General features: G+C 43.2%; 1 protein-coding gene across 2 annotated transcripts in view; it reads right to left on the bottom strand.

The window, feature by feature from the left end:
* pvalb6 (parvalbumin 6) overlaps window positions 1-20,278 on the bottom strand; it is an 87,929-nt gene that overhangs the window by 4,010 nt on the left and 63,641 nt on the right. The window contains exons 1-4 of one of the 2 annotated variants that reach the window (XM_049560816.1): window positions 20,001-20,116; window positions 4,681-4,746; window positions 1,878-2,010; window positions 1,675-1,784 (exon numbers count right to left, since the gene is read on the bottom strand). In XM_049560816.1, coding sequence (XP_049416773.1) covers window positions 1,675-1,784; window positions 1,878-2,010; window positions 4,681-4,741 — 304 coding nt within the window. In that variant the 5' untranslated portion in view covers window positions 4,742-4,746; window positions 20,001-20,116. Of the gene's footprint in view, window positions 1-1,674; window positions 1,785-1,877; window positions 2,011-4,680; window positions 4,747-20,000; window positions 20,117-20,278 lie in introns of those variants that run through there. The other variant, XM_049560817.1, reaches the window with a different exon arrangement.

Genomic DNA, 20,278 nt, shown 5'->3' with positions numbered 1-20,278 from the left:
AATGGTCTCCATGGCCGAATTACTGCTCACAAACCAGCATTAAACAGAAGACAACAAAAGAATCGTGTTGCATTTGCCAAGGCCCACAGCTTGCAGAAAGGATGGACAGTGGAAAAGTGGCAGAAGGTTGATTTTTCTGAAGAATCATCCATTGAACTGCATCCCAATCGCCGCAAATACTGCAGAAGACCTGTTGGAACCCGCATGGACCCAAGATTCACCCAGAAAACAGTCAGGTTTGGTGGAGGAAAAATCATGGTTTGGGGTTAAATCCAGTATGGGGGTGTGCAAGAGATCTGCAGAGTGGATGGCAACATCAACAGCCTGAAGTATCAAGACGTTCTCGCTGCCCATCACATTCCAAACCACAAGAAAGGGCAAATTCTTCAGCAGGATGGTGCTCCTTCTTATACTTCAGCCTCCACATCAAAGTTCCTGAAAGTGAAGAAGGTCAAGGTGCTCCAGGATTGGCCAGCCCAATCACCAGACATGAACATTATTGAGCATGTCTGGGGTAAGATGAAGGAGGAGGCTTGGAAGATGAAACCAAAGAATCTTGATGCACTCTGGGAGTCCTGCAAGACTGCTTTCTTTGCCATTCCAGATGACTTCATCAATAAGTTATTTGAGTCATTGCCGAGACGTATGGATGCAGTCCTCCAAGCTCATGGGAGTCATACACGATATTAATTCTTTTTCCCAAGGCACCATGACTTTATGTTCTTATGTTATTGGAGCATGTTTGTGTATTCAAAATAAAGTATCATTTCTACAGTACATTATTTTTGTATGCGACAAGACTTTTGTCCAAGCAAGATCTGACCTTTCTGTCCTAATTAAATGATACAACTCAGTGAATGATGCAGAACTTTGTTTTGGTATAATAAGCATAATCTAGAGGCCTTTGCCTTTCATATAAGCTATTTCTGATTCCAATTGATCAACTACAGGTCAAGTTATTATTTGTTGTTCCTACAACTTGGATAAGCGACAAGACTTTTGTCAGGGACTGTATGTTGGCTTTATGCACGCTAAAATTACTGTTTTTTTTAAATGGAGTCTGGTGTGTTTGGCAAAGGCATTTTCGGGGATGTTACCGGTACCAATCAGTGTTCATTCAGTGACAGTGGTGATAAGTGTTTAGTAGCTCTTCAATAATAAAGAGCAGCTGCGTAAACAGCATGTGCCGCTTATTATGTTTACCATCATTTCCGTAATTGTTAATTCCTCTTGTAATGTTCGATTTGGGCAAACATACGGTCCAACACTCCTCCCTGCCCCAATAATTTTTGAACAGTCCCTTAATAGGTCTAATCATGCAAACAGCCATTGTGTTCCTTTTGCATCTGTCCGTCTACAAGTGGGTGTCTATTGGACATATTTCGATTGCTTACAATTAGACATGCTCTGTGGTTTGGGTAATGTTGACGGATGAGGACAGTCAGTTAAACGGTGATGTCATTACTGCACCAAGGTACCTGACAGATTTAGGTTTTACATCTGTGGCACAGAAAGTTTACTGTGGTCTTAATAGATGACCAATAAATAAATGTGTGGTGAATCTCACACAGCAGCAAATGGTTTGTGTTTGTGTGTCTTTCTTTCTACATTTGTTTGGCATGCCGTTGTTTGTGTGACCTTCCGACACCCCTACTAATAGAATTTGATGTTTACCATCAATTCCAATCTTGCCGTCTCCATCCTTGTCGCCTGCTTTTAAAAATGCTCTGGTTTCCTTGTCTGTCAGGTCCCTGCCATCTTTGGCGAAACCCTTCAGGACGAATCTAGCCAGGGACAGAAAAGCACAAAGGACACACGTCACACACCACTAATATTTTATGTGCGACAAGATCATGTGTTGCATCGTTTTGTCTCACTTGAGCTCCTCCTCCTCTATGAAGCCGCTGTTGTCGGCGTCCAGCACCGTGAATACCTTCTTCACGTCTTCAGGAGACTTGACATTCAGACCCACCATCTCGAAAAACTTCTTATGGTTAAAGGAGTCAGCAACTGCACACACACAAACACAGAGGCAAAAGGTCTGTACTTTGCAAGCACCCTGAAATGTATCATAAATACACTGACTCTGCATTAAAAGGGTTCTGTAATGTCATAACTACATCGACACAAAGTTTCTTTAAAGGTGCTGGAAGTTGCTTATCCTGTGTTCATCTGAGTGATGAAGCCCAAAGGCAAAAATCTAATTGTAATACGGCGGCCTTCTGATAGTGTGACTGTTATAGATTGAGAACATGTTTGCCAGAGGAGCTGTCAGTTCTGGGTCACGGAGCTCTGTCTATCCCCGTCTGTCTGCGCTGTACATGCAAATATATTAAATATACGTAAAATAAAAGAGAAAGCATTGTCAATTTATTCATTTTCTGTAATCGCTTATCCTCTTGAGGGTTGTGGGGGGGCTGGAGCCTATCCCAGCTGACACTGGGTGAGAGGCAGGGTTCACCCTGGACAGGTCACCAGACTATCACAGGGCTGACACATAGAGACAGACAACCATTCACACTCACATTCACACCTACAGACAATTTAGAGTCACCAATTAACCTGCATGTCTTTGGACTGTGGGAGGAAGCTGGAGCACCCGGAGGAAACCCACGCTGACACAGGGAGAACATGCAAACTCCGCACAGAAGGACTCCCTTACCCTGGGGTTCGAACCCCAATCCACAATCCACCACAGTGCTGCCACGGTGTCAGTGCGTGAACATGCTGTTTTAGCTAACGTCTTTCTACAACACTGTTGATATAGAGCTACAGAAGTGGAAGGAGCTGCTGGTCCTGGAGCACTTGGTTTGGATCTACAAAGATCAACTATCGTGGTACTGATGTACATAAAACTTGTACACAGGAGTTAAAGGTATTCGATGGACAGGGTGTTACCAATTTCCATTTTTTTGCTTGCTTGTGTGTCCTTATGTCCACTTTCTAACTTCTGAGGTTTTCGCAGGTATACGAATGCATCACAGGTGGAACTCTTTTTATCCCTTCAGCAGAAGTTTGCAGAGTTTTGAGTCATGGGGTGGATAACTGATCAGTCGATCATTCAGAGCTGATCAGACCAGATTGATAGATGGGAGGAACAGCTGTTTGAGAGCAAAAGCAAACATTAAGACCCAGCATAATGTACGGTTAAGTCTCACTTTTACTGCGCCTGATGTTCTGCTGCTCAGTCTGTGCCCAGAGTACAATCTGAATTGCAAAAGCATGATGCACTTAAAGGAAGTGACCACATTAGAATGAAAATACAGACAGTACTTACTCACCCTCATGCTGACAAGAAGTCCAGTGTAGTTTTTTAATCCATAACAGCTAGCCGGAATGACAACTGCACTTTAAGTGCATGAAACCCACGTTTTGAAAATGTAATAAAATTCCGCTAATGCATTTCAAAAATGTCAGAACGGCTCGTCCATCGTAATCCAAGTGCCCTGAAGCCGCGGCATACAAAATTGACTTTAAAAGACGTAATTTACTCCACTTTTATAGCATCATTTCTCACCGTGGTCAGTTAGCCTGCTGCGAGACTAGGTGATGGCTAGTGGTGGTGCTAGTTCTCGAGTCTTGCCATGTAAACACAGCACTCTGATACCCCGAATGAGTTTTGTGGATTAAAAAACTACACTGGACTTCTTGTCAGCGTGAGGGTCAGTAAGTACTGTCTGTGTTTTCATTCTAAAGTGGCCATTTCCTTTAATCACCGAACGGTGTGTGTATGTATGTATATATATATATATATATATATAGATATATATATTCCAATAGTACTCTTAATAACAACATGGTTTGCACTTTCACAATAATTAATACATTTTCTTGATGTTGGTCCCCCAAAGCTTTTAAATATGCTGTCCCTTGTTCCTGGAATAATTTGCAGACAAAGCTCAGATAGTCTGAGCTGATTACTATGGGGTACGGTGGTGCAGTGGTTAGCATTGTCACCTCACAGCAAGAGGGTTCCTGGTTCAAACCCAGAGTGTGGGAGCCCTTCTGTGCAGAGTTTGCATGTTCTCCCTGTGTCAGCGTGGGTTTCCTCCAGGTGCTCCAGCTTCCTCCCACAGTCCAAAGACATGCAGGGTAATTGGTGACTCTAAATTGTCCGTAGGTGTGAATGTGAGTGTGAATGGTTGTCTGTCTCTATGTGTCAGCCCTGTGATAGTCTGGTGACCTGTCCAGGGTGAACCCTGCCTCTCACCCTGTGTCAGCTGGGATAGGCTCCAGGCCTCCGCAACCCCCAAGTGGTTATGGAAAATGGATGCACGAATTCAAAAGGATCAAGATAACAGCATTCTTCATCAGCGTGATCGGTACCCAAATTCTCACTGAAATTATTTTAGAAAATTGTACATGTTTAACCATTCTTTTTGTGCTGCTTTTTAACTGGATGTTGTGTTTGCTCACTTGTGGTGTGTCACAGTTGTTTGATTGTGTTGTTGCTGTAACAATTTTTATGCAGCCCTGTAGGCCAGGTCGCTCTTGAGAAAGAGATTTTAAATCTCAATGAGTCTTTTACCTGGTTAAATAAAGGATATATATGTGTGTGTAAAAGGTCAAGCTCTAAAAATAGAAGATCAAATGTGGCAGCAGATGTTTTAATCATGGCGTGCCGCCACGAATAAATGAATGTGTAGGGAAACACGGTGTTGCTGTGATTTTTCCTTTTACCTGCAAATGCATCTAGAGCTTTCTTGATGTCATCAGCGTTGAGGATGCTGCTCATTGCCATCGTGGCTGTTAAAGGAAACAGAGATGGAAAAAAAGACAGAGACAGAGAAGGAAGAGAAGGACAGAGAGGGGACAAGGTTAAAAACAAGGTCGCTGGAGAGCAGGGAGAGAACTCAGAGACATTCTCGTTTTACGCTGGTGACACTCAAGAAATGGAGCAGGAAACCAGGACATGCGAGAAGAAGGTGATGAGTGACAGAATGAATTAGTGACAGTCGTGGTGGAGTGACAAAGGGAGAAAAGGGAAGGAGATGAGACAGAGGTGGAGAAGGGGAACGATACAGGAGCAGGATGGTGGTGAGAGAAGACGGGAAAAGAAGGTCTGGTTTTAAAACTAAGGAAACAATTAAAATAAATATAAAAATTAAGAAAAGTGAGAAGGGAGGGACAGAACAACCAGCATGGTGTCCTTATCGGTGTCTTCAGTTTTATCTGTATGATATCATCGAGCTGTCACAGATGAAAGCAGAGCACAGAGTCAGCAGGGGTTTAACAGGCCATCTGAGTATTCAGCTGTGTCTGAAATACCACAGGAGAATTCAGTTTGTCAGCCCAGTCCAGATGGAGAATCTCCTTGTACCTCACACTATGAAAGGTGAGCCCGACACTTAACAGCCCTTTGGCTTTTTACTCTGTGTGTGTGAGCGAACCCGATCGCCGCACAAAGTTGTCACCTTCCCTTGACTTTGACTGATGCCCGTCTGTCCTCTGTTGCCACAGCAGACAAACGTATAGAGCATGTATACACTCAAGGACGCAGAGAAAGGCAAACACAAAGGGAATGCACAGCAGTGTGGGGAGATGTGGTGATGAAGAGGAGTGAGTGACATTTGGATTACAGAATGCAGGGCTCTGATTTCACTTCGCTCATTGTAGTCTGGCAAACCCTGATAGGAATTTGCTGACACGCATGTTTTCAAGTAGGCTGTAAGACAGATGATCGACACTTCACTCAGACATCCACACAAACCTCACCTGCACCTAGATGAACAGCTGTCATTACTTCCAGTTTAAATACTCCCTCAGAGCCTTAAAGGGACAGTTCCCCCCCAGCATTAAAAACACATATGATTCCTCTTACCTGTAGTGCTATTTATTAATGTGAGTTGCCGAGCGTTGGAGATATCAGCCGTAGAGATATCTGCCTTCTCTCCAATATAATGGAACTAGATGGCACTCGGCTTGTGGTGCTAAAAGCGCCAAAGAATACATTTTAAAAAAGTGAACAGCAGTGTCTCTTTCCAGAAATCATGACCTGGTTACTCAAGATAATCCACAGACCTTGTTGTGAGCAGTTTCATGCAGGAACTATTTTATTTCTACAAAACTACACCCGCCAACTGTATCACTGCGCAAAGGCAAGCTTTCATCTACTGCTACTCACTTAGCAACACTCATATGCGTTTCCTTATACAGCAGTTTGTATGATACCGTACAAATTAGCGCCCCACAGATGATGTTATGCACTTAATGTAAAGTTACGAAGGTAAGGTTTAGGAAAAGAAATGCGGTGACAACGCACACGTGGTTCCAAACACCAGTCTCCTGTGGAAAGTCCTATGTTATTTGATCCTTCCACCATCCCAACCTGGCTTCTTACATGGAGCGTTTTCCTCTTTACTGCTGTCAGCGCATTACTTTTTACAGGAACAAAGTACAAACAGTACATGAGATCAGCCTGGGAGCTCTGAGCATCACATGCTGAGTGCCATCTAGCTCCATTATATTGGAGAGAAGGCAGACATCTCTAGAGCTGATATCTCCAACACTCTGTATCTCACACCAAAACAATCAAGACTGATAAATAGCTCTACAGGTAAGAGGAAAAATATGTATTTTCGATTTTATAATTAACTGTCCCTTTAAACTATCCACAAACATCAGTGTATGAACGCATTTGAGTTTTATATCTTCACACATCTTCATATAAATAACTTTGTGCTTGATCTAACTTCCAGCTGCCAGGCTCAACGGATTCTCAGTGGATGTTTTATGGACTAAAATCTTACGTTGACAAGACTGGAAATCCACATCAAAAGCACGACATCAGTAGCGCATAAGCACGTCTGAAGTGTCAAGTCCTTTAAACTAACTTTGACTTACAGTGTGCTGTTCATGTTCTCAGAATCAGCCGTCCTGTCAGCAGAGACAGCGGCCAGCCAAACTGTCTCTAACAGGTTGACTAATGTTAGAAATTTACCGAACCAAAGTGTTTAGTAAACCCCATCAGGTATGTTTTTTAATAGATCAATTGATTTTATTCTTCCTGCCCTTCATGGTGTCTATAGTGAATTCAGAATGCTCATATTGTGATGTTGATGTTGATATGACCATGACCACTTAACATAGCATTACATGGTGATGGCATGCAATGTATCAAAATACTTGCTGGCATCATAGAAACAATGCAAATAGAAAGTCAGAAAAATATATATCAGGTTAGATTAAGTAAAAGTTTGCAGTTTTGGTTCAAATAAGTACATACAGGGCATCAGCATGTCGCAATGTGATGTAACTATGTCATGTAATGTAAATATGTAAAGCTCTTGAAGTTAAAACAACTCATCATTGACATTTGGTTGCAGATAGGACATGGACAGAGGTGTCCTGGTCCTGTGGTTGTTTGACCCGTCCACCACCCGAACCTCGTCCCTGCACTGACTTTTCTTAACTCTTTAAACCAGTGGTTCCCAACTGGTCCAGTCATGAGGTCCAGATTTCTCCTCAGTCACAAGCTCAAGGTCCACACAGTTGAATACATTCAGCGTCATGTTGTCGAGCTAGTTTGCTAAAGCCTAGTTCACATTACACGATTTTCACGGTGATTTTGACGTCGCAGAGGATCTTGAGCGCCGCCTTGGGTCGGAGGTGAGGCATGATAGTCTGCCACGACGAGTCCTCATGTGTGAACAAGCCTACGAGCAAGTCCCCCCTCGTCCACGACTGGGACTGGATATCTGTCATGCTAGAAAACTGGAGAAGTGTGACACGAGCATCAGCCAATGAGAAGCGGGATACGTCCCACGTCAGCACGCAGGAGGACGGAAGAAATGTGAGGAGGACAAGCCGCAGGGTTGCCAGGTCCGCTTATTAGCCGTGACTTTGGGCTTGTTTCTAAAGTGGAGTTGCTTATTTGGGCTTGCTCTGTAAACACCACCTTCCTCTATATATATATCTGTCTTATAAGTTATTTAAACGCATGATAGTCGCTTCTTTTGGGCTTGTTTCCATAGCCCTGGTTGCTTGTTTCTCTCCCAAGATCTGGCAACACTGACAAGCCGGCGAGCAACAACAACAATGGCAGCGTCCACAGGATCACTGCGAGTGCGGTGTGTTTGGACCCAGGCCCTGGAGGCAGATCTGATTCAACACTGGGAAGAATATCCAACGGTCCACTGGAAAACCAAAGATCAAGGATGTGGCGACGCGGCCCTGCCACGGCAGCCGCCTGTAGGCAAACAAATCACCCCCAATTTCCACCAGATGCGTGTTGGTTGTGTCTGCGCTCCGGCATGGCAGCAGAGTCGATAGGATTCAATTCGAGTCAATGTGTGTGTTTCCACCGGCTGCAGCTGTACTGTGTTCTGGCTCCATCTCAGCTGCGGCGCTCCGGAGCCCTCCACAACAGATACGCAGGACTACTATTTTTGCCAGACGGCGGAGCACAATGCAGCAATTCAGCACAGAGCAGCAACCTCGAATCTGTAGGGGAGGGGGGGGCGGACACGACTCGCGGCAGTATTTTGAATTTGAGTGCATTCTTACATACAGCACCTTTAAAAGTAAAAAGTCTGTGCCGGAAATTCACTGCACTTAAAAATAAAGTGTGTCTTTTTATAAACTTGACATCTTTGCAAGTCACCTATGGTCCATTCAGACATGACCCGTGACCCACCAATTGGGAACCACTGCTTTAAACAACCTTTTGTGTGACGTTGTTCAAGGAATTTGCATATCCACCACCAGGAAGGATCCTAACTGACTTCCTACTGGCTATTGGCTCGCAGTTTGTAACATATTACTTGCCATCACCACGTAATACGATGTTGAGCGGTCGTGGTCACGTCACATATTTCTTTGAGACCAGGCTGATTATAAGCGTACCAGACAGAAAAATAGACTGGAAGTACGAAAAGCAGGGGTTTCCCATCATTAGTGATGTCCTTTTAAATGCCTATCTGTCCTGAGAGTCGAGTGAGTGACGGCCCTTTAAAAAAAAACCTGTCTAAAAAAGGCTTTTTGTGTGGACTGTCCCCCTGAGATATTTTAGTGTGGAACAAAGTGGTGCTCTGATTAACATCCCCCGCATGGCTAAAAACCTGCACTTGTGAGATGTGGCTCGGCTTTTCAAGGCTACTGGGATCCTGTGGAAGAGAACTTACTGTAAACAAGCGAGCTTAATTTACTGTAGTTTATTTGCAGTGGGCCCCTGAGCTCTTGGACACAAATACACGAGCAGCCTACTGTACATCACTGTGTATTTATGAAATGTCTTTAACCTTTAATCTCTGATGTTGATGCAAAGCAGTGAGGACTGAAATGTCTCATTGAAAGGTCACAGTAATGACAGGGTATCACCATCATCCTGGTGCCATCATCATCACTGTGTTCCCTGTGTGCAGCACATAATGCTGAGCTGGCCCGTATCGCGGCTCCGTCCTTCTCAGTGGAAATACAGTCTGAGGTGCCTGTACATTTCTATCCATTACAGATCGCTCATGCAGAAGTGTTTTGCTGCATCACGCCTCAAGCTGTGTAACTATTCTAATATGATCGGCTTCATAGTCTGAGACACTGTGCTTTTATTTGGCTGCTTTTGAAGCTCATAACCACAAAAAACAGCATGTAATTCATGTGGGTTTCATTTAAAATCAGCATGAAATATTTATCACAGTGTGGGGAAATAATCTGTTAATGACCAGAGAGGGCTCCCATTATGAAAATGATCATATTTGTTGGCTGCAAACTCAATTAAAAGAAATGAAGGCATAACTTAGGAGATGGTAAATACATCCATGGTTATAAAAACATTGAAATGAATCCTGGTTAGATCTGTGAGTGCTGAAATAAAGCACAAACAGATAAATGTTGTTCACTGCTATTAGAGGGAGTTCATGGATTTCTCTTGTTGGTGTCACACTCAGCTTCGGTGATGTATGAGCTTCTTTTGTGGTTGGGTGTTATCTAGTTCAGTAACATGCTGCTGCACACACAGATCAATACTCAACACTGCTTAACTTGTGTGGCCACACATCCAATCTTTTATCATTATAAAAGCACAACCTCCTTCTCTGACCTTTACCACAAAGGTGGCCGCGGGGGAAAAGAAACAATTCAGCGTGAAATGAGGAGGATAAGATTGATTTACCCAGATATCTCAGTCAGTGTGCCACCAGCAGAACTGTATAAAGCACACCGCATTGATTTATTTAAGGGAAAGTATATAAAGACCGATTGTGGTTGTGCTCAACTGCGTTCCGTCTCTGCAGATTCTTGATCGCAGTCGGTTATCTGAAATGCTTTGTTGTTTCTCCGTCGACTAGCTCGGCCTGCACTGCAGGGCTGACGGCTTTTCAATTTAGCTCGGAGCGAGATTCGGTATCGGAGAAGGCGGTTCATTTTATGGGTAGGCCTTCTGTGACATTCCCCTACGCAGGGGTCATCTCTCATCAACCTCCAGCAATTTCTTAAAGAAAGTTAAACCGCTAAATTAGTGATTTCAAACAATTTACAGATAAAACGCCAAGTCAATAATCAGTGTCAAGGATCAGTGGTGCAGTGGTAGTTGATGAGGTGGGTGCACTATGAGGTAGATGGGTAGGTTACCAAAGGGGAAGTGGTTATACTCGCATATACTCTCAAATGGCTTTTTGGCTGATAGCCGGATGTACTGTCAATGGCAAAAGGAAGGTATACCCTCTACTAGTTGATTAGCGTACTTGCCAACCTCCAGACATCATAGCCAAAATTACTCCGATTAATCACCCTGAGTTTACTTCACCTCCGCCGTCTAAACCACAATATGTTTCTGTGAAACTGTAGGACAGTGTGGGTTGACTGTGTGGATATGATAGAGGCAACAGGCCTTGAATGGACATGAAAGAATAAGGAAACATTATGAGTCTACAAAATCAATATCTCTTTCATTGGTGATATGTTAGTCCCAGTATTGTGTGAAGTCTTCCAGTCTTGGTGCTGGTTTCTTATTCACATATTTATTAGAGTTCAGTGCTTCAAGCCTCAAGCCACGGAGGATGGTTTACATGACTATATAGATATATGGTAAATAACCTACTGGCTAGCCAGGTTGAGGATGGAGAAGATGGGCCCCTAATATCCTGCTAGCCATTGCACAGGCATTGGAAATAAAGCCCTCTGTGCCACATCAGTTTCCGTCTGGATATCAGGAACTGTACTATCCTTTGATTCAGTAAAACTTGGCGAAATCAACCAGGTGACTCTTTCTCTATTTTCCAATCTGACTGAGCAGAGAACTCTCATGATAGGAGGAGGAGGAGGAGGAGGAGGAGGAATGTGAGATGCTGTCCAGTTCCTGCTGCTGTCTGATTCACTGCTATACACTGTTCAGAGGCGGCTCCATGCAGTCGTGTCGTTGGGGTCAGGTTGGATTACCAGAACCATCAGGAAACATCGACAATCATAGAGCAACAGCCAACGATGCGAGATGATGCAACATTAAAGGAGCTGATGGAATCGTATTTCACTGGAGTTCTACCTTGTATAATTTGTTACGAATAAATGATTGAATGATTGAAGTCTCAATCCAAAATCAAAATTCAGGACTCTTCTAGAGGTTGCAAATTTGTGTTTTTACATTTTCATTTGAAAAACAAAAGGATGTCTGTGGCCATGGAGCTGACATTTTTTAGGGGTCGTGTACGCACTTTATATAAGGTACGGAAAAAGGGGTAGAAGCTAACAATGAATGTGTTTACATGGACATGAATAACCCACTTATGAGTGGGTTTTTGGAGTATCCTGTTGATTTGTTGACCATATCCTGTTTTCAGAAACTGTGATAAGTCCTTATCCTGTTTATGAGAAATCTTAAATGCAACCTGGTGCACTCTAGAAGAAACCAGTACACTGTTGCACTGTTACACCTCATCCTGGTTATTGAGTGCTGTTGACCATCTGTGCAGGTGTGGCTTTAGCTAGGTGACATAACAAGGACTTTGCAGGCTGTTTTTTTTTTTTTTTTTTTGATTTCACGGCAGATTTTCTGTAAAGAAGTGCATGGACGGCAAAGGGGTTCTGAGCGAATTAATATGCTGCACACAGCTTTGAGATTTTACCCGTTTCAAATACTTAAATTTGCTGTAAAGTTGCAAGGTTGCACAGAATGCTCGAGGATTGACTGAATTTGCAATAACTGTCGCGATCACGTCATCACAACATCCCTGGAGAGACTGGCGAGATAGTCTTATGGTAATGAAAGAAGCTGTGTATCTTCATCAGCTGCTTCCCTTTCCTACATAGTGTCAGTGAAAGTGACGAGCTGACTGCAGTGTGCAGGATGGTGTTATGAGAGTAATATAGCTCCTGTTAGGAACATTAGCTCAGTATGGAGTGTGTGTGTGTGTGTGAGTGTGGTTGAGAGAGGGAGGGAGATGATGGTCAGCGCTGTTGGCATTCGGAGCAGGGAAGAAATGAACAGTTTCAGCACCTGCACAAATGTTATGCAGCCATCAATAATCAGGGTACCAGTATTTATCATGAGTTTTGGGCAGTGATCAAAAGAACAAGATCACAGATACAAGTGGCTGAAATGAGTCTTCTCTGTGGCGGGGATCAGCCTTAGAGATAAGGAGAGGAGCTCAGACATCTGAAGTTGAAGCCCAGAGATGAGCACATCAGAAGGGGCAAGTTGAGGTGGCTCAGACACTGATCAGGATCCTGATGAGTGCCTCCTGTTGGAGGTTTTCAGTGGACGTCCAACTGGTAGGAGGCTGAGAACATGCTGGAGGGATTATATATCTCATCTGGCCTGGGTAAGCCTCGGGATCCCCCAGGAGGAGCAGGGGAGAGGGACGTGTGGGGCCGGCTGCCCCTGCGATCTGGCCCCGGATGAGCGGATGAAACTGGATGGATAGTATTTATCATGCAGACAGGGAATATGACTAAACCGATTTCTCTGTGCTAATGTAAACACCATGCCCCAGATATCATCATGACCTGGAATAGCCTCATAAACAGGCTATTCATGTCCATGTAAATGCACTCGACTTGTTGTCATCTCTCCTTCGTGAGGTCGGCCTTTGAATAATACAGTATGTGACACTGACTGGGGTTTCCTTTGTGGGAAGTCCCATAATCCCAACAGTGTGGGAAACCTAAGCACAGTGCCGTGCTGCCAGCTCCCCAGTTTACTGTAACAGCTGCATGAACGTGTGAATATGTGCGTGTTTACGTGTGTTGCCGAGGGTGCCAAGCAGGCTGGGGCGAAGAGGTGGACGGCTTAAAGGAGAATGTACTTGCATTTCAAGACACCCGAGCCCCTAATGTTCACTTGACAGTTGTCTGTGTGTGTTTGTGTTTGTGGGGGAGGCTGTAAAAGGCAGAGACAAGTGGAAAAAGGAGAAAGGGAATCGTACTGCAGAGAAATATGCCTCTTCAGTATCATTGCACGGAGAGTGTGAACTGGAAGTGAACTCTTGTCCTCTGCAGGAAAAGGCTTTGAAGGTGCCGTGTGTTGCCCCCCCCCCTTTATGCGGCTGTGTCAGTGTGCTGCAATGAGACATTTAACAATGAGCATTGTGTTGTTGAATCATTGTTTTTATGTGACTCATACACCCCTGGAGCTTTATGCTGTTTTAAGTTTAAACTGAGGTCAACCAATATTGGGATTTCTTTTGTAATGAATGGCTGAATAAAAACGGCTGCTCCTCTCTTTGTGCCTCTGGGTACAAAAAACCCTTGATAAATAGATATGTGGAGATATAATAGGATTCAGGTTATTGTAATATTAGTGGTCTCCATGGGCAGTAGGCATGCATCCCTGGCAGAGTTAAAGAGATACTTCAGATCTTGTCTTACATACAGTAGATGTCAGGCGGCCTCTAGTTTGGAGACGCAGGCAGGAGTCCAACATGGAAGCTAAGCAATGTCCTGCTGTGGAGGGGCCAGCAACAAAAGATATGTCAGCCACCTAAAAACACTATACCAGTCTAAGTGTACACTATATTTAGAACATTTTGACCGCCATACTTTACTGAGAAAAACAGTGATTTAACATTGCTGAACACAGCAGCTGCTCGTCTACTGCCGCCTTGATCAGTTATTTTGTTTGTGCTATTGTGAGACTTTGAATCTGAACTAACCCGTTTGAAAGTCAGACTCACCAACTGATCAAGGCAGCTTGGATCTCTAAAAAATATACTGTTTTTGGCAATGAAGTCTGGTGGCCTTGACAAAAGCATACACGGGGAATTGAAGTCGTTAACGGCGTCCCCAGTGGAATAAGCTGTCTGATTGAAAGGTAAAGCTGTGAGAAGCTCTCAATATATCGTACACTTACACTGATATAGATTTTTTGGGGTGGCCCCAAACTGGGCTGATGTAATACAGTGACTATAACTTACCCCTTACAACCCTAATTCAGATATCCAAACTGTCCCTTTAACAGAAAAGATCAAAACAACAAAACTCGTTCTACAGGTTAGGACAGATCTTAACGAATGGTCAAATGAAAAAATAGGAAATAAGAATTGTTGCGTTTTTGTTACCTTGGTTAGTCTGCCACATTTCTACAGTTGCCCAGAATGGACAAACCAAGGCTCCATGTCATTAGTCCGACGTCCCGTTGTTCCGATATGTGATTACACTAGGCTATACTGTATTTGTGTACCATAGAGGATCAGCAACGCAACAAAAGTAGGCTACTGGTCGAGATACAAGTGTCATAGAGAGGAGAGAGTGAAACACCATAACCTCTTGTTATTAACTCTGGGGTCGGGGTTGTGTGGGGAGCTCTCCGCGGTGCTGAATGGCTCCCGGTGGGCGTACTTCTGCCTTGATGGTGCACCGCGACCGTCTCTGGGTCAGCTGGGAAAGGCTTGAGGCGAAGCAGGCTCACAGCTTATGTGTTGCCACTTTCTTTTTCATTTTAACGCACACCATGATCTTTTCCTGACCCTAACCAAGTGGTTTTTGTGCCTAAACCTAACCAGACCTTAACCATAGGGCATCATGATGATTTCAGAACAATGGGACTTCGGAACAATGGGTTTAATATGGTCGGAACAATGGGATGTCGGACCAATGGGCTGTCGGAATAATGGGCAGACCCCCAAACCAAACACTGGCTCTGGATAGGGCCATTTGTGTTTTGTGTCAGCCACCTTAGCTAGCTGCCCCTCCATGACGAGCCAAACAGCATTGAAAGAATACTGATTTTTAATGTGAAACTGCTTTATTCAGTGTTCTTGCTGGATTAAATCACCGGATCTGATTGCTTTGGAGAGGAGGAGACCTCTGCGGATAATTCGGCTCCTAGTAAAAACCTCCTGAACGTTTGAATCTTAAATTATCAGAGAGAAAAGGCGAACACACATTAACAGGTGCTGTTGTTTCCATCTCTGACAAGCTGAACAACACTGGAGAAACACTGATTTGTAACATGAAACTGCTTTATTCAGTGTTTTTACTCGTTTACATCACCTGGTCCGTTTGTTTTGGAGAGGAGGGAACCTCTGTGGATAATTCGGCTTCTACTAAACACCTTTCTGAACAATGGACACTGAGGGAATCCTAATTAGGAGCTTCAGCTGGTTGCAATTTACAGTCCTCACTGTGTGATGCCACTCAATTCTACACACTGTTCCTTTAAGTAAATTCACATCAAATTTTACATCTTTTTTGTCCATTTCCACACAGAGACCCAGCTTCCATTGCTGCACTACAAACCTGACAAACATGAATGACTAACAGGCCGTTTTCTTGAAACAAAGCGTCCTCGGTGATTTTCTTCCTCCATAAAAGCTTTTTATCTGAATTGCTACTGATCTGCACAGTTGATCCTCAAATAAGCTCGATGGCTGAATGTTGCCGGAGCTACCTTTTCAGTGTGTATTACATTGTCTATTGATTTCATGGAGCTGCTGATAAAGAGGGAATGTACAATGGTGTTCATTGTCACAGCCACAGCTGTGCCTCTGTCTCTCCCTTGTGTTTCTCTGTGTTCCGCACTCCTCTTGTCTTCCATGTCCCTGGTTTGTCTGTGTGTGTGTGTGTGCTGTGTCTGAATCCTGTCTTGTTGCTCACCTGGACCCAGCCTACCAACACACCTGGCTACAATCAGCTCATCAACCCACAGCTCAAGCACTCTCCCTTTCTTGGGTCATCCGTATGGTCACAAAGTCCTATGTTCCCCAGCTCTATATTCCCCTAATAAAACCCTGAAGACACACTTTTCATCCATCTTTCTAGTTATAAAAAAGTACACAGGTGTACATGTTCAATATACAGTATGTTTGAAGCACTTAAGGATGCAATTCTCTATCTTGTTTGACAATTGGGGCTACACCTACATCCTCTCAAAGTTGTTCCGTTGCCCCTCCTCTGTTTTAAGTATGTGGACCTCTTGATATAAACTATAAACTAAGACTGCGTGAGATTTGTAATTCAAATTACAAAAGAACAAAGGGATATGGATGTTTCAAATGCAGTTTGAGTGGTAAAAATCGGTTCAGCCACTGTGGAGATATCAATGCTTAAAGTCAAGATAACGGTCTTGCTCCCAGGAATGTGTTTTAGTTGTAGATGGACGATTTCAATATACTGACCCAGGGAGACGTAGGTTAAATATGTGACCTGGGGACAAAACATTGCTGAGAACATAAAACCTCTTGACAGGTTTCCTTAATGTGGCATAATAAGAGGATATTGAGTTGGAGAACATAGATAGGCTTTCGGCTTTCCTCCCACTCATCACCAGATTGTTGCTCCAGTCTCAGTTGAAGCCACGCTCAGGGCAAGCTCCTCTATCTTTGAGAGTAGAATTACTCTTGTTGTTATCAGTATTAATGCTTGTTTGTTCCCCGTGCCCGAGGATTCCTTCTTGCCTGCTTGCCATGCCGCTGCGCTGCCCTCCAGTCATCCCCAGTACTGTACTGTTACAGCACACCTGATAAACTTCACCTGCATCCTTGCGTCTGTGTTCTGCACTCACAAACCCAGCTGACATTCATTCAAAAGCAGAAACACAAATGTGTACCCATGAATGCACACACACACTGCACACACACACACACACACACACACACACACGCACACTGGATTTGATAAAAGTAGTACAGAAGCCTGGCGATCGTCTGGCTGTTATCACCACTGTCCACTGGCTAATCCTCTGGCAGGTACAGGAAAGGATAGATTAACCAAACAGTTACAGCTTGGCAGCAACAATAGCCCTGTCAGTGTGTGTGTGTGTGTGTGTGTGTGTGTGTGTGTGTGTGTGTGACAGTGTGTGTTCATAGCTGCACAGTATTTATCTGCCTTGATTGACAGTGACAGTTCGTGAATTATAAATATTATTTAAACATGTTTTAAGTTTCTTTCCTGGCACCTCTCCTTCACATGATCATTTTAGTCACGCCATTGTAATTGACTCTGTAACTATACATGTTGGTATGACTGAAAACAAAACTCATGCTTGTCTCAAACCGGATACTTCTGTACTTACACTTACTATTTTGAGAGCATAAGTGCGTTAAACTTGAGTTGTATGGCAAAATCCAATGCATTATGGGTACTTGGATAGTGCGCTCTTAACAATCAAAAAGTTGAGTGTGGCACATGTGGACACTTCTCAGACTCAGTGGTTAACATGTTGCCTACATTGCACAAAGAGCAGGACCACAAAAGCATCTTAAACTTGTGATATGTCGGCCGACTTACGTGGCAGTTGGTCAACATTTGTACAAATATTTATTTTTTACTATAGGCCTACCCCAAATGATAACACGAAGGCTCACGTTAGCTTGCTAGCTATATAACAGTGGCACATTTCATCATCGGGATTTGACGTTACATGTGTTGTCCAATCAGCTAAATATTCTAGGGGTGTAGTTACAGTCACGCTAGCAGCTTTGTGTTCTTAGCCACAGCAGTGCTTTGAGCTAAATGCTAACATCAGCTTGCTAACATGTACACGATGACAATGCTTAAACTCTGATGTTAACTCTTTCCCCACCAATGACAAGATTTTCCATCAGCTATGACCCAACGCTTTCCCACCATTGTCGAGATATTCCGTTAATCTGTGTTTTCACTGTTATAAGATAGGGGGTGCTGTTATAGGCTACATCTTGTGAAATGGAGCAACACTGCTGTGTCCAAAGACAAATGAAGAAGAAGATCTGCTGGAAACCAGAAGAAGATGTTGCACTTAAATGCTGGCCCTGACGGAAAAGTTTATGGTTGCACAAGCCATGTTGACGGACTCAGACTCCGACACTTCCTGTTTTAAACAACATTTTGAATCCAATTTGGACAAAGAAGCAAACGAGTTTGGCGGCTCTGCTACTGTGCTTGCTGAAGCATATACTGTGGAATCATCAGCGTACATAATCATGGTGGCAGAGTTCAACATCAATGGCAAGTCATTTGTGAAAATAGAAAATAAAAGTGGCCCAAGACAACTTCCTTGCAGCACCCCACAAGCCACAGCTGTCATTTCAGAGTAACTACCATTAAAATAAACTGAATATTTCCTGTTTGTTAGATAACTCTTAATCCATTTATTTGCAGAATCTTCAAATCCGTAACAGCTTAACTTATTCAATAAGAGGAAATGATCCAGTATGTCGAAGGCTGCACTAAAATCTAATAATACAGTACAAATTATTTTTTGCATATCTATATCTCTCAACCAGTCATCCGTCATCTGAGTTAGTGCTGTAGTTGTGGAGTGCCCCTTTTTATATGCATGTTGAAATACAGTGTTTAGGTTATTATTACAAAAATACCCTTGGATTTGTTCATACACGATTCTTTCCACAATTTTACTCACTTTAACTTTTGGAGCTAGTGCTACAAGAGCTGCTTTTTGGAAAAGTTGGTAACACTAGCAAAGTTATCGGCTATCAGTTCATTCTGAGGGGAACATGAATGTCTGTACCGAATATAAAAAAAAGTCAACCTCTTGGTGATGTAAGAGGTAAAGTGGGGGATCCCTAAAGTCACTAGGATCCATCATCTGGGGAACAGGAATGTCTGTACAAATCTCATGGCAATCCACAGATAGATGGACAGACAGGTAGATGGTTTGCGTGTATATGCCATGGTTACACACTCCCACTTCACAAACTGGAGGCACCACTAAGATTCACAATGTCATAAAGCCACAAACTAATGAGATGACTTTGCAAAACACATATGCGATGAAAGCAATCCTAAGTGTGCAGACTCGATTCACATTTGCATAAAATATTACCAAACAAATTAAAGATGTAAATTCCATTTAATCTGCCATTGAAGGCAACAGCGTTATGAGTGTTGAAAAGCACACATATTTCATTGTGACACACAAACAAAATATTATGCGTCCCCCCCCCGTCATTAATTAACTGAGACTGCATCCACTTAAGCGTGGTTCTGTTTATGAATATTTATAGTATTTAATGCGTCTGCAGATTGACTACATGTAAATGTTTCTATAAAATCTGTGATCAGCCATTGAATCAGAAGAAATTTATTCTGAGGATGAGCTTGATGCCTTTCACTGCATCAGCATTTTGACAAAGTTGCGTTACCCTGGAGCAAGGAGTGGAGACTGGATTCAATCTCATTAGGTGTAATTAAAAATTTGACCTTGAAAGATATCACAAGCGAGCACTGCAACAAAATGGCCTCTTATTTTGGCAGCACACCGCTGCTATCAGAAAGCAATTACCTTGTTGATATACTGCCTCTGTATCTATATCTGATCTCATTCTATAAAGCAGTTTGTAAAAGAAGGTGAATTGCATTTCTTCACACGTTTCTCTATCTATCATTTCTCTTATTAGTCTCATCCATCACTGCATCTGATTGCAAAATAACATCAAGTAGTGTAGAAGTACTGTGATGTTGATATCAGCCATTCATTCATTATGTCCACATATGTGCCTTGTAATAAATTGGATTTCTTAAGATCTCTCATCTGAAGACTTGTGATCTGCTGCCACATCTTTCATCTGTCTCTCTTTCTTCCTGTCAAAACTTTACACCTCTATATATTATCTCGTATAAATCTGTCTTACCTGATTACAGGCTGACGGGTGTTGAGATGGGAGAAGGGCCAGATAGGTGCAGGAGGGACGTCCGGTAAAAGATCTGAGGCTCTGCTCTTTCTGTTTTATACATGTCCTCCTCAACTATTTTGGGATGAAAAATGGGCACCCAGTTCAGCTTGGGGTCAGTGATATAGACGGCTAAGGCCGGCCCGTATCGCTTTCCTGACTGCACTCATGCTAATCAAACATGACTATTAATAATCATCAATCTCCACCTCTCTCACCAGCCAGACATCTTTTCTTAT

The sequence above is a fragment of the Epinephelus fuscoguttatus genome, linkage group LG19, assembly GCF_011397635.1.
Source record: "Epinephelus fuscoguttatus linkage group LG19, E.fuscoguttatus.final_Chr_v1".
Classification (NCBI taxonomy): domain Eukaryota; kingdom Metazoa; phylum Chordata; class Actinopteri; order Perciformes; family Serranidae; genus Epinephelus; species Epinephelus fuscoguttatus.
Note: the sequence above shows the minus strand (reverse complement) of the source record. Positions and strands in the feature narration are given on the sequence as shown.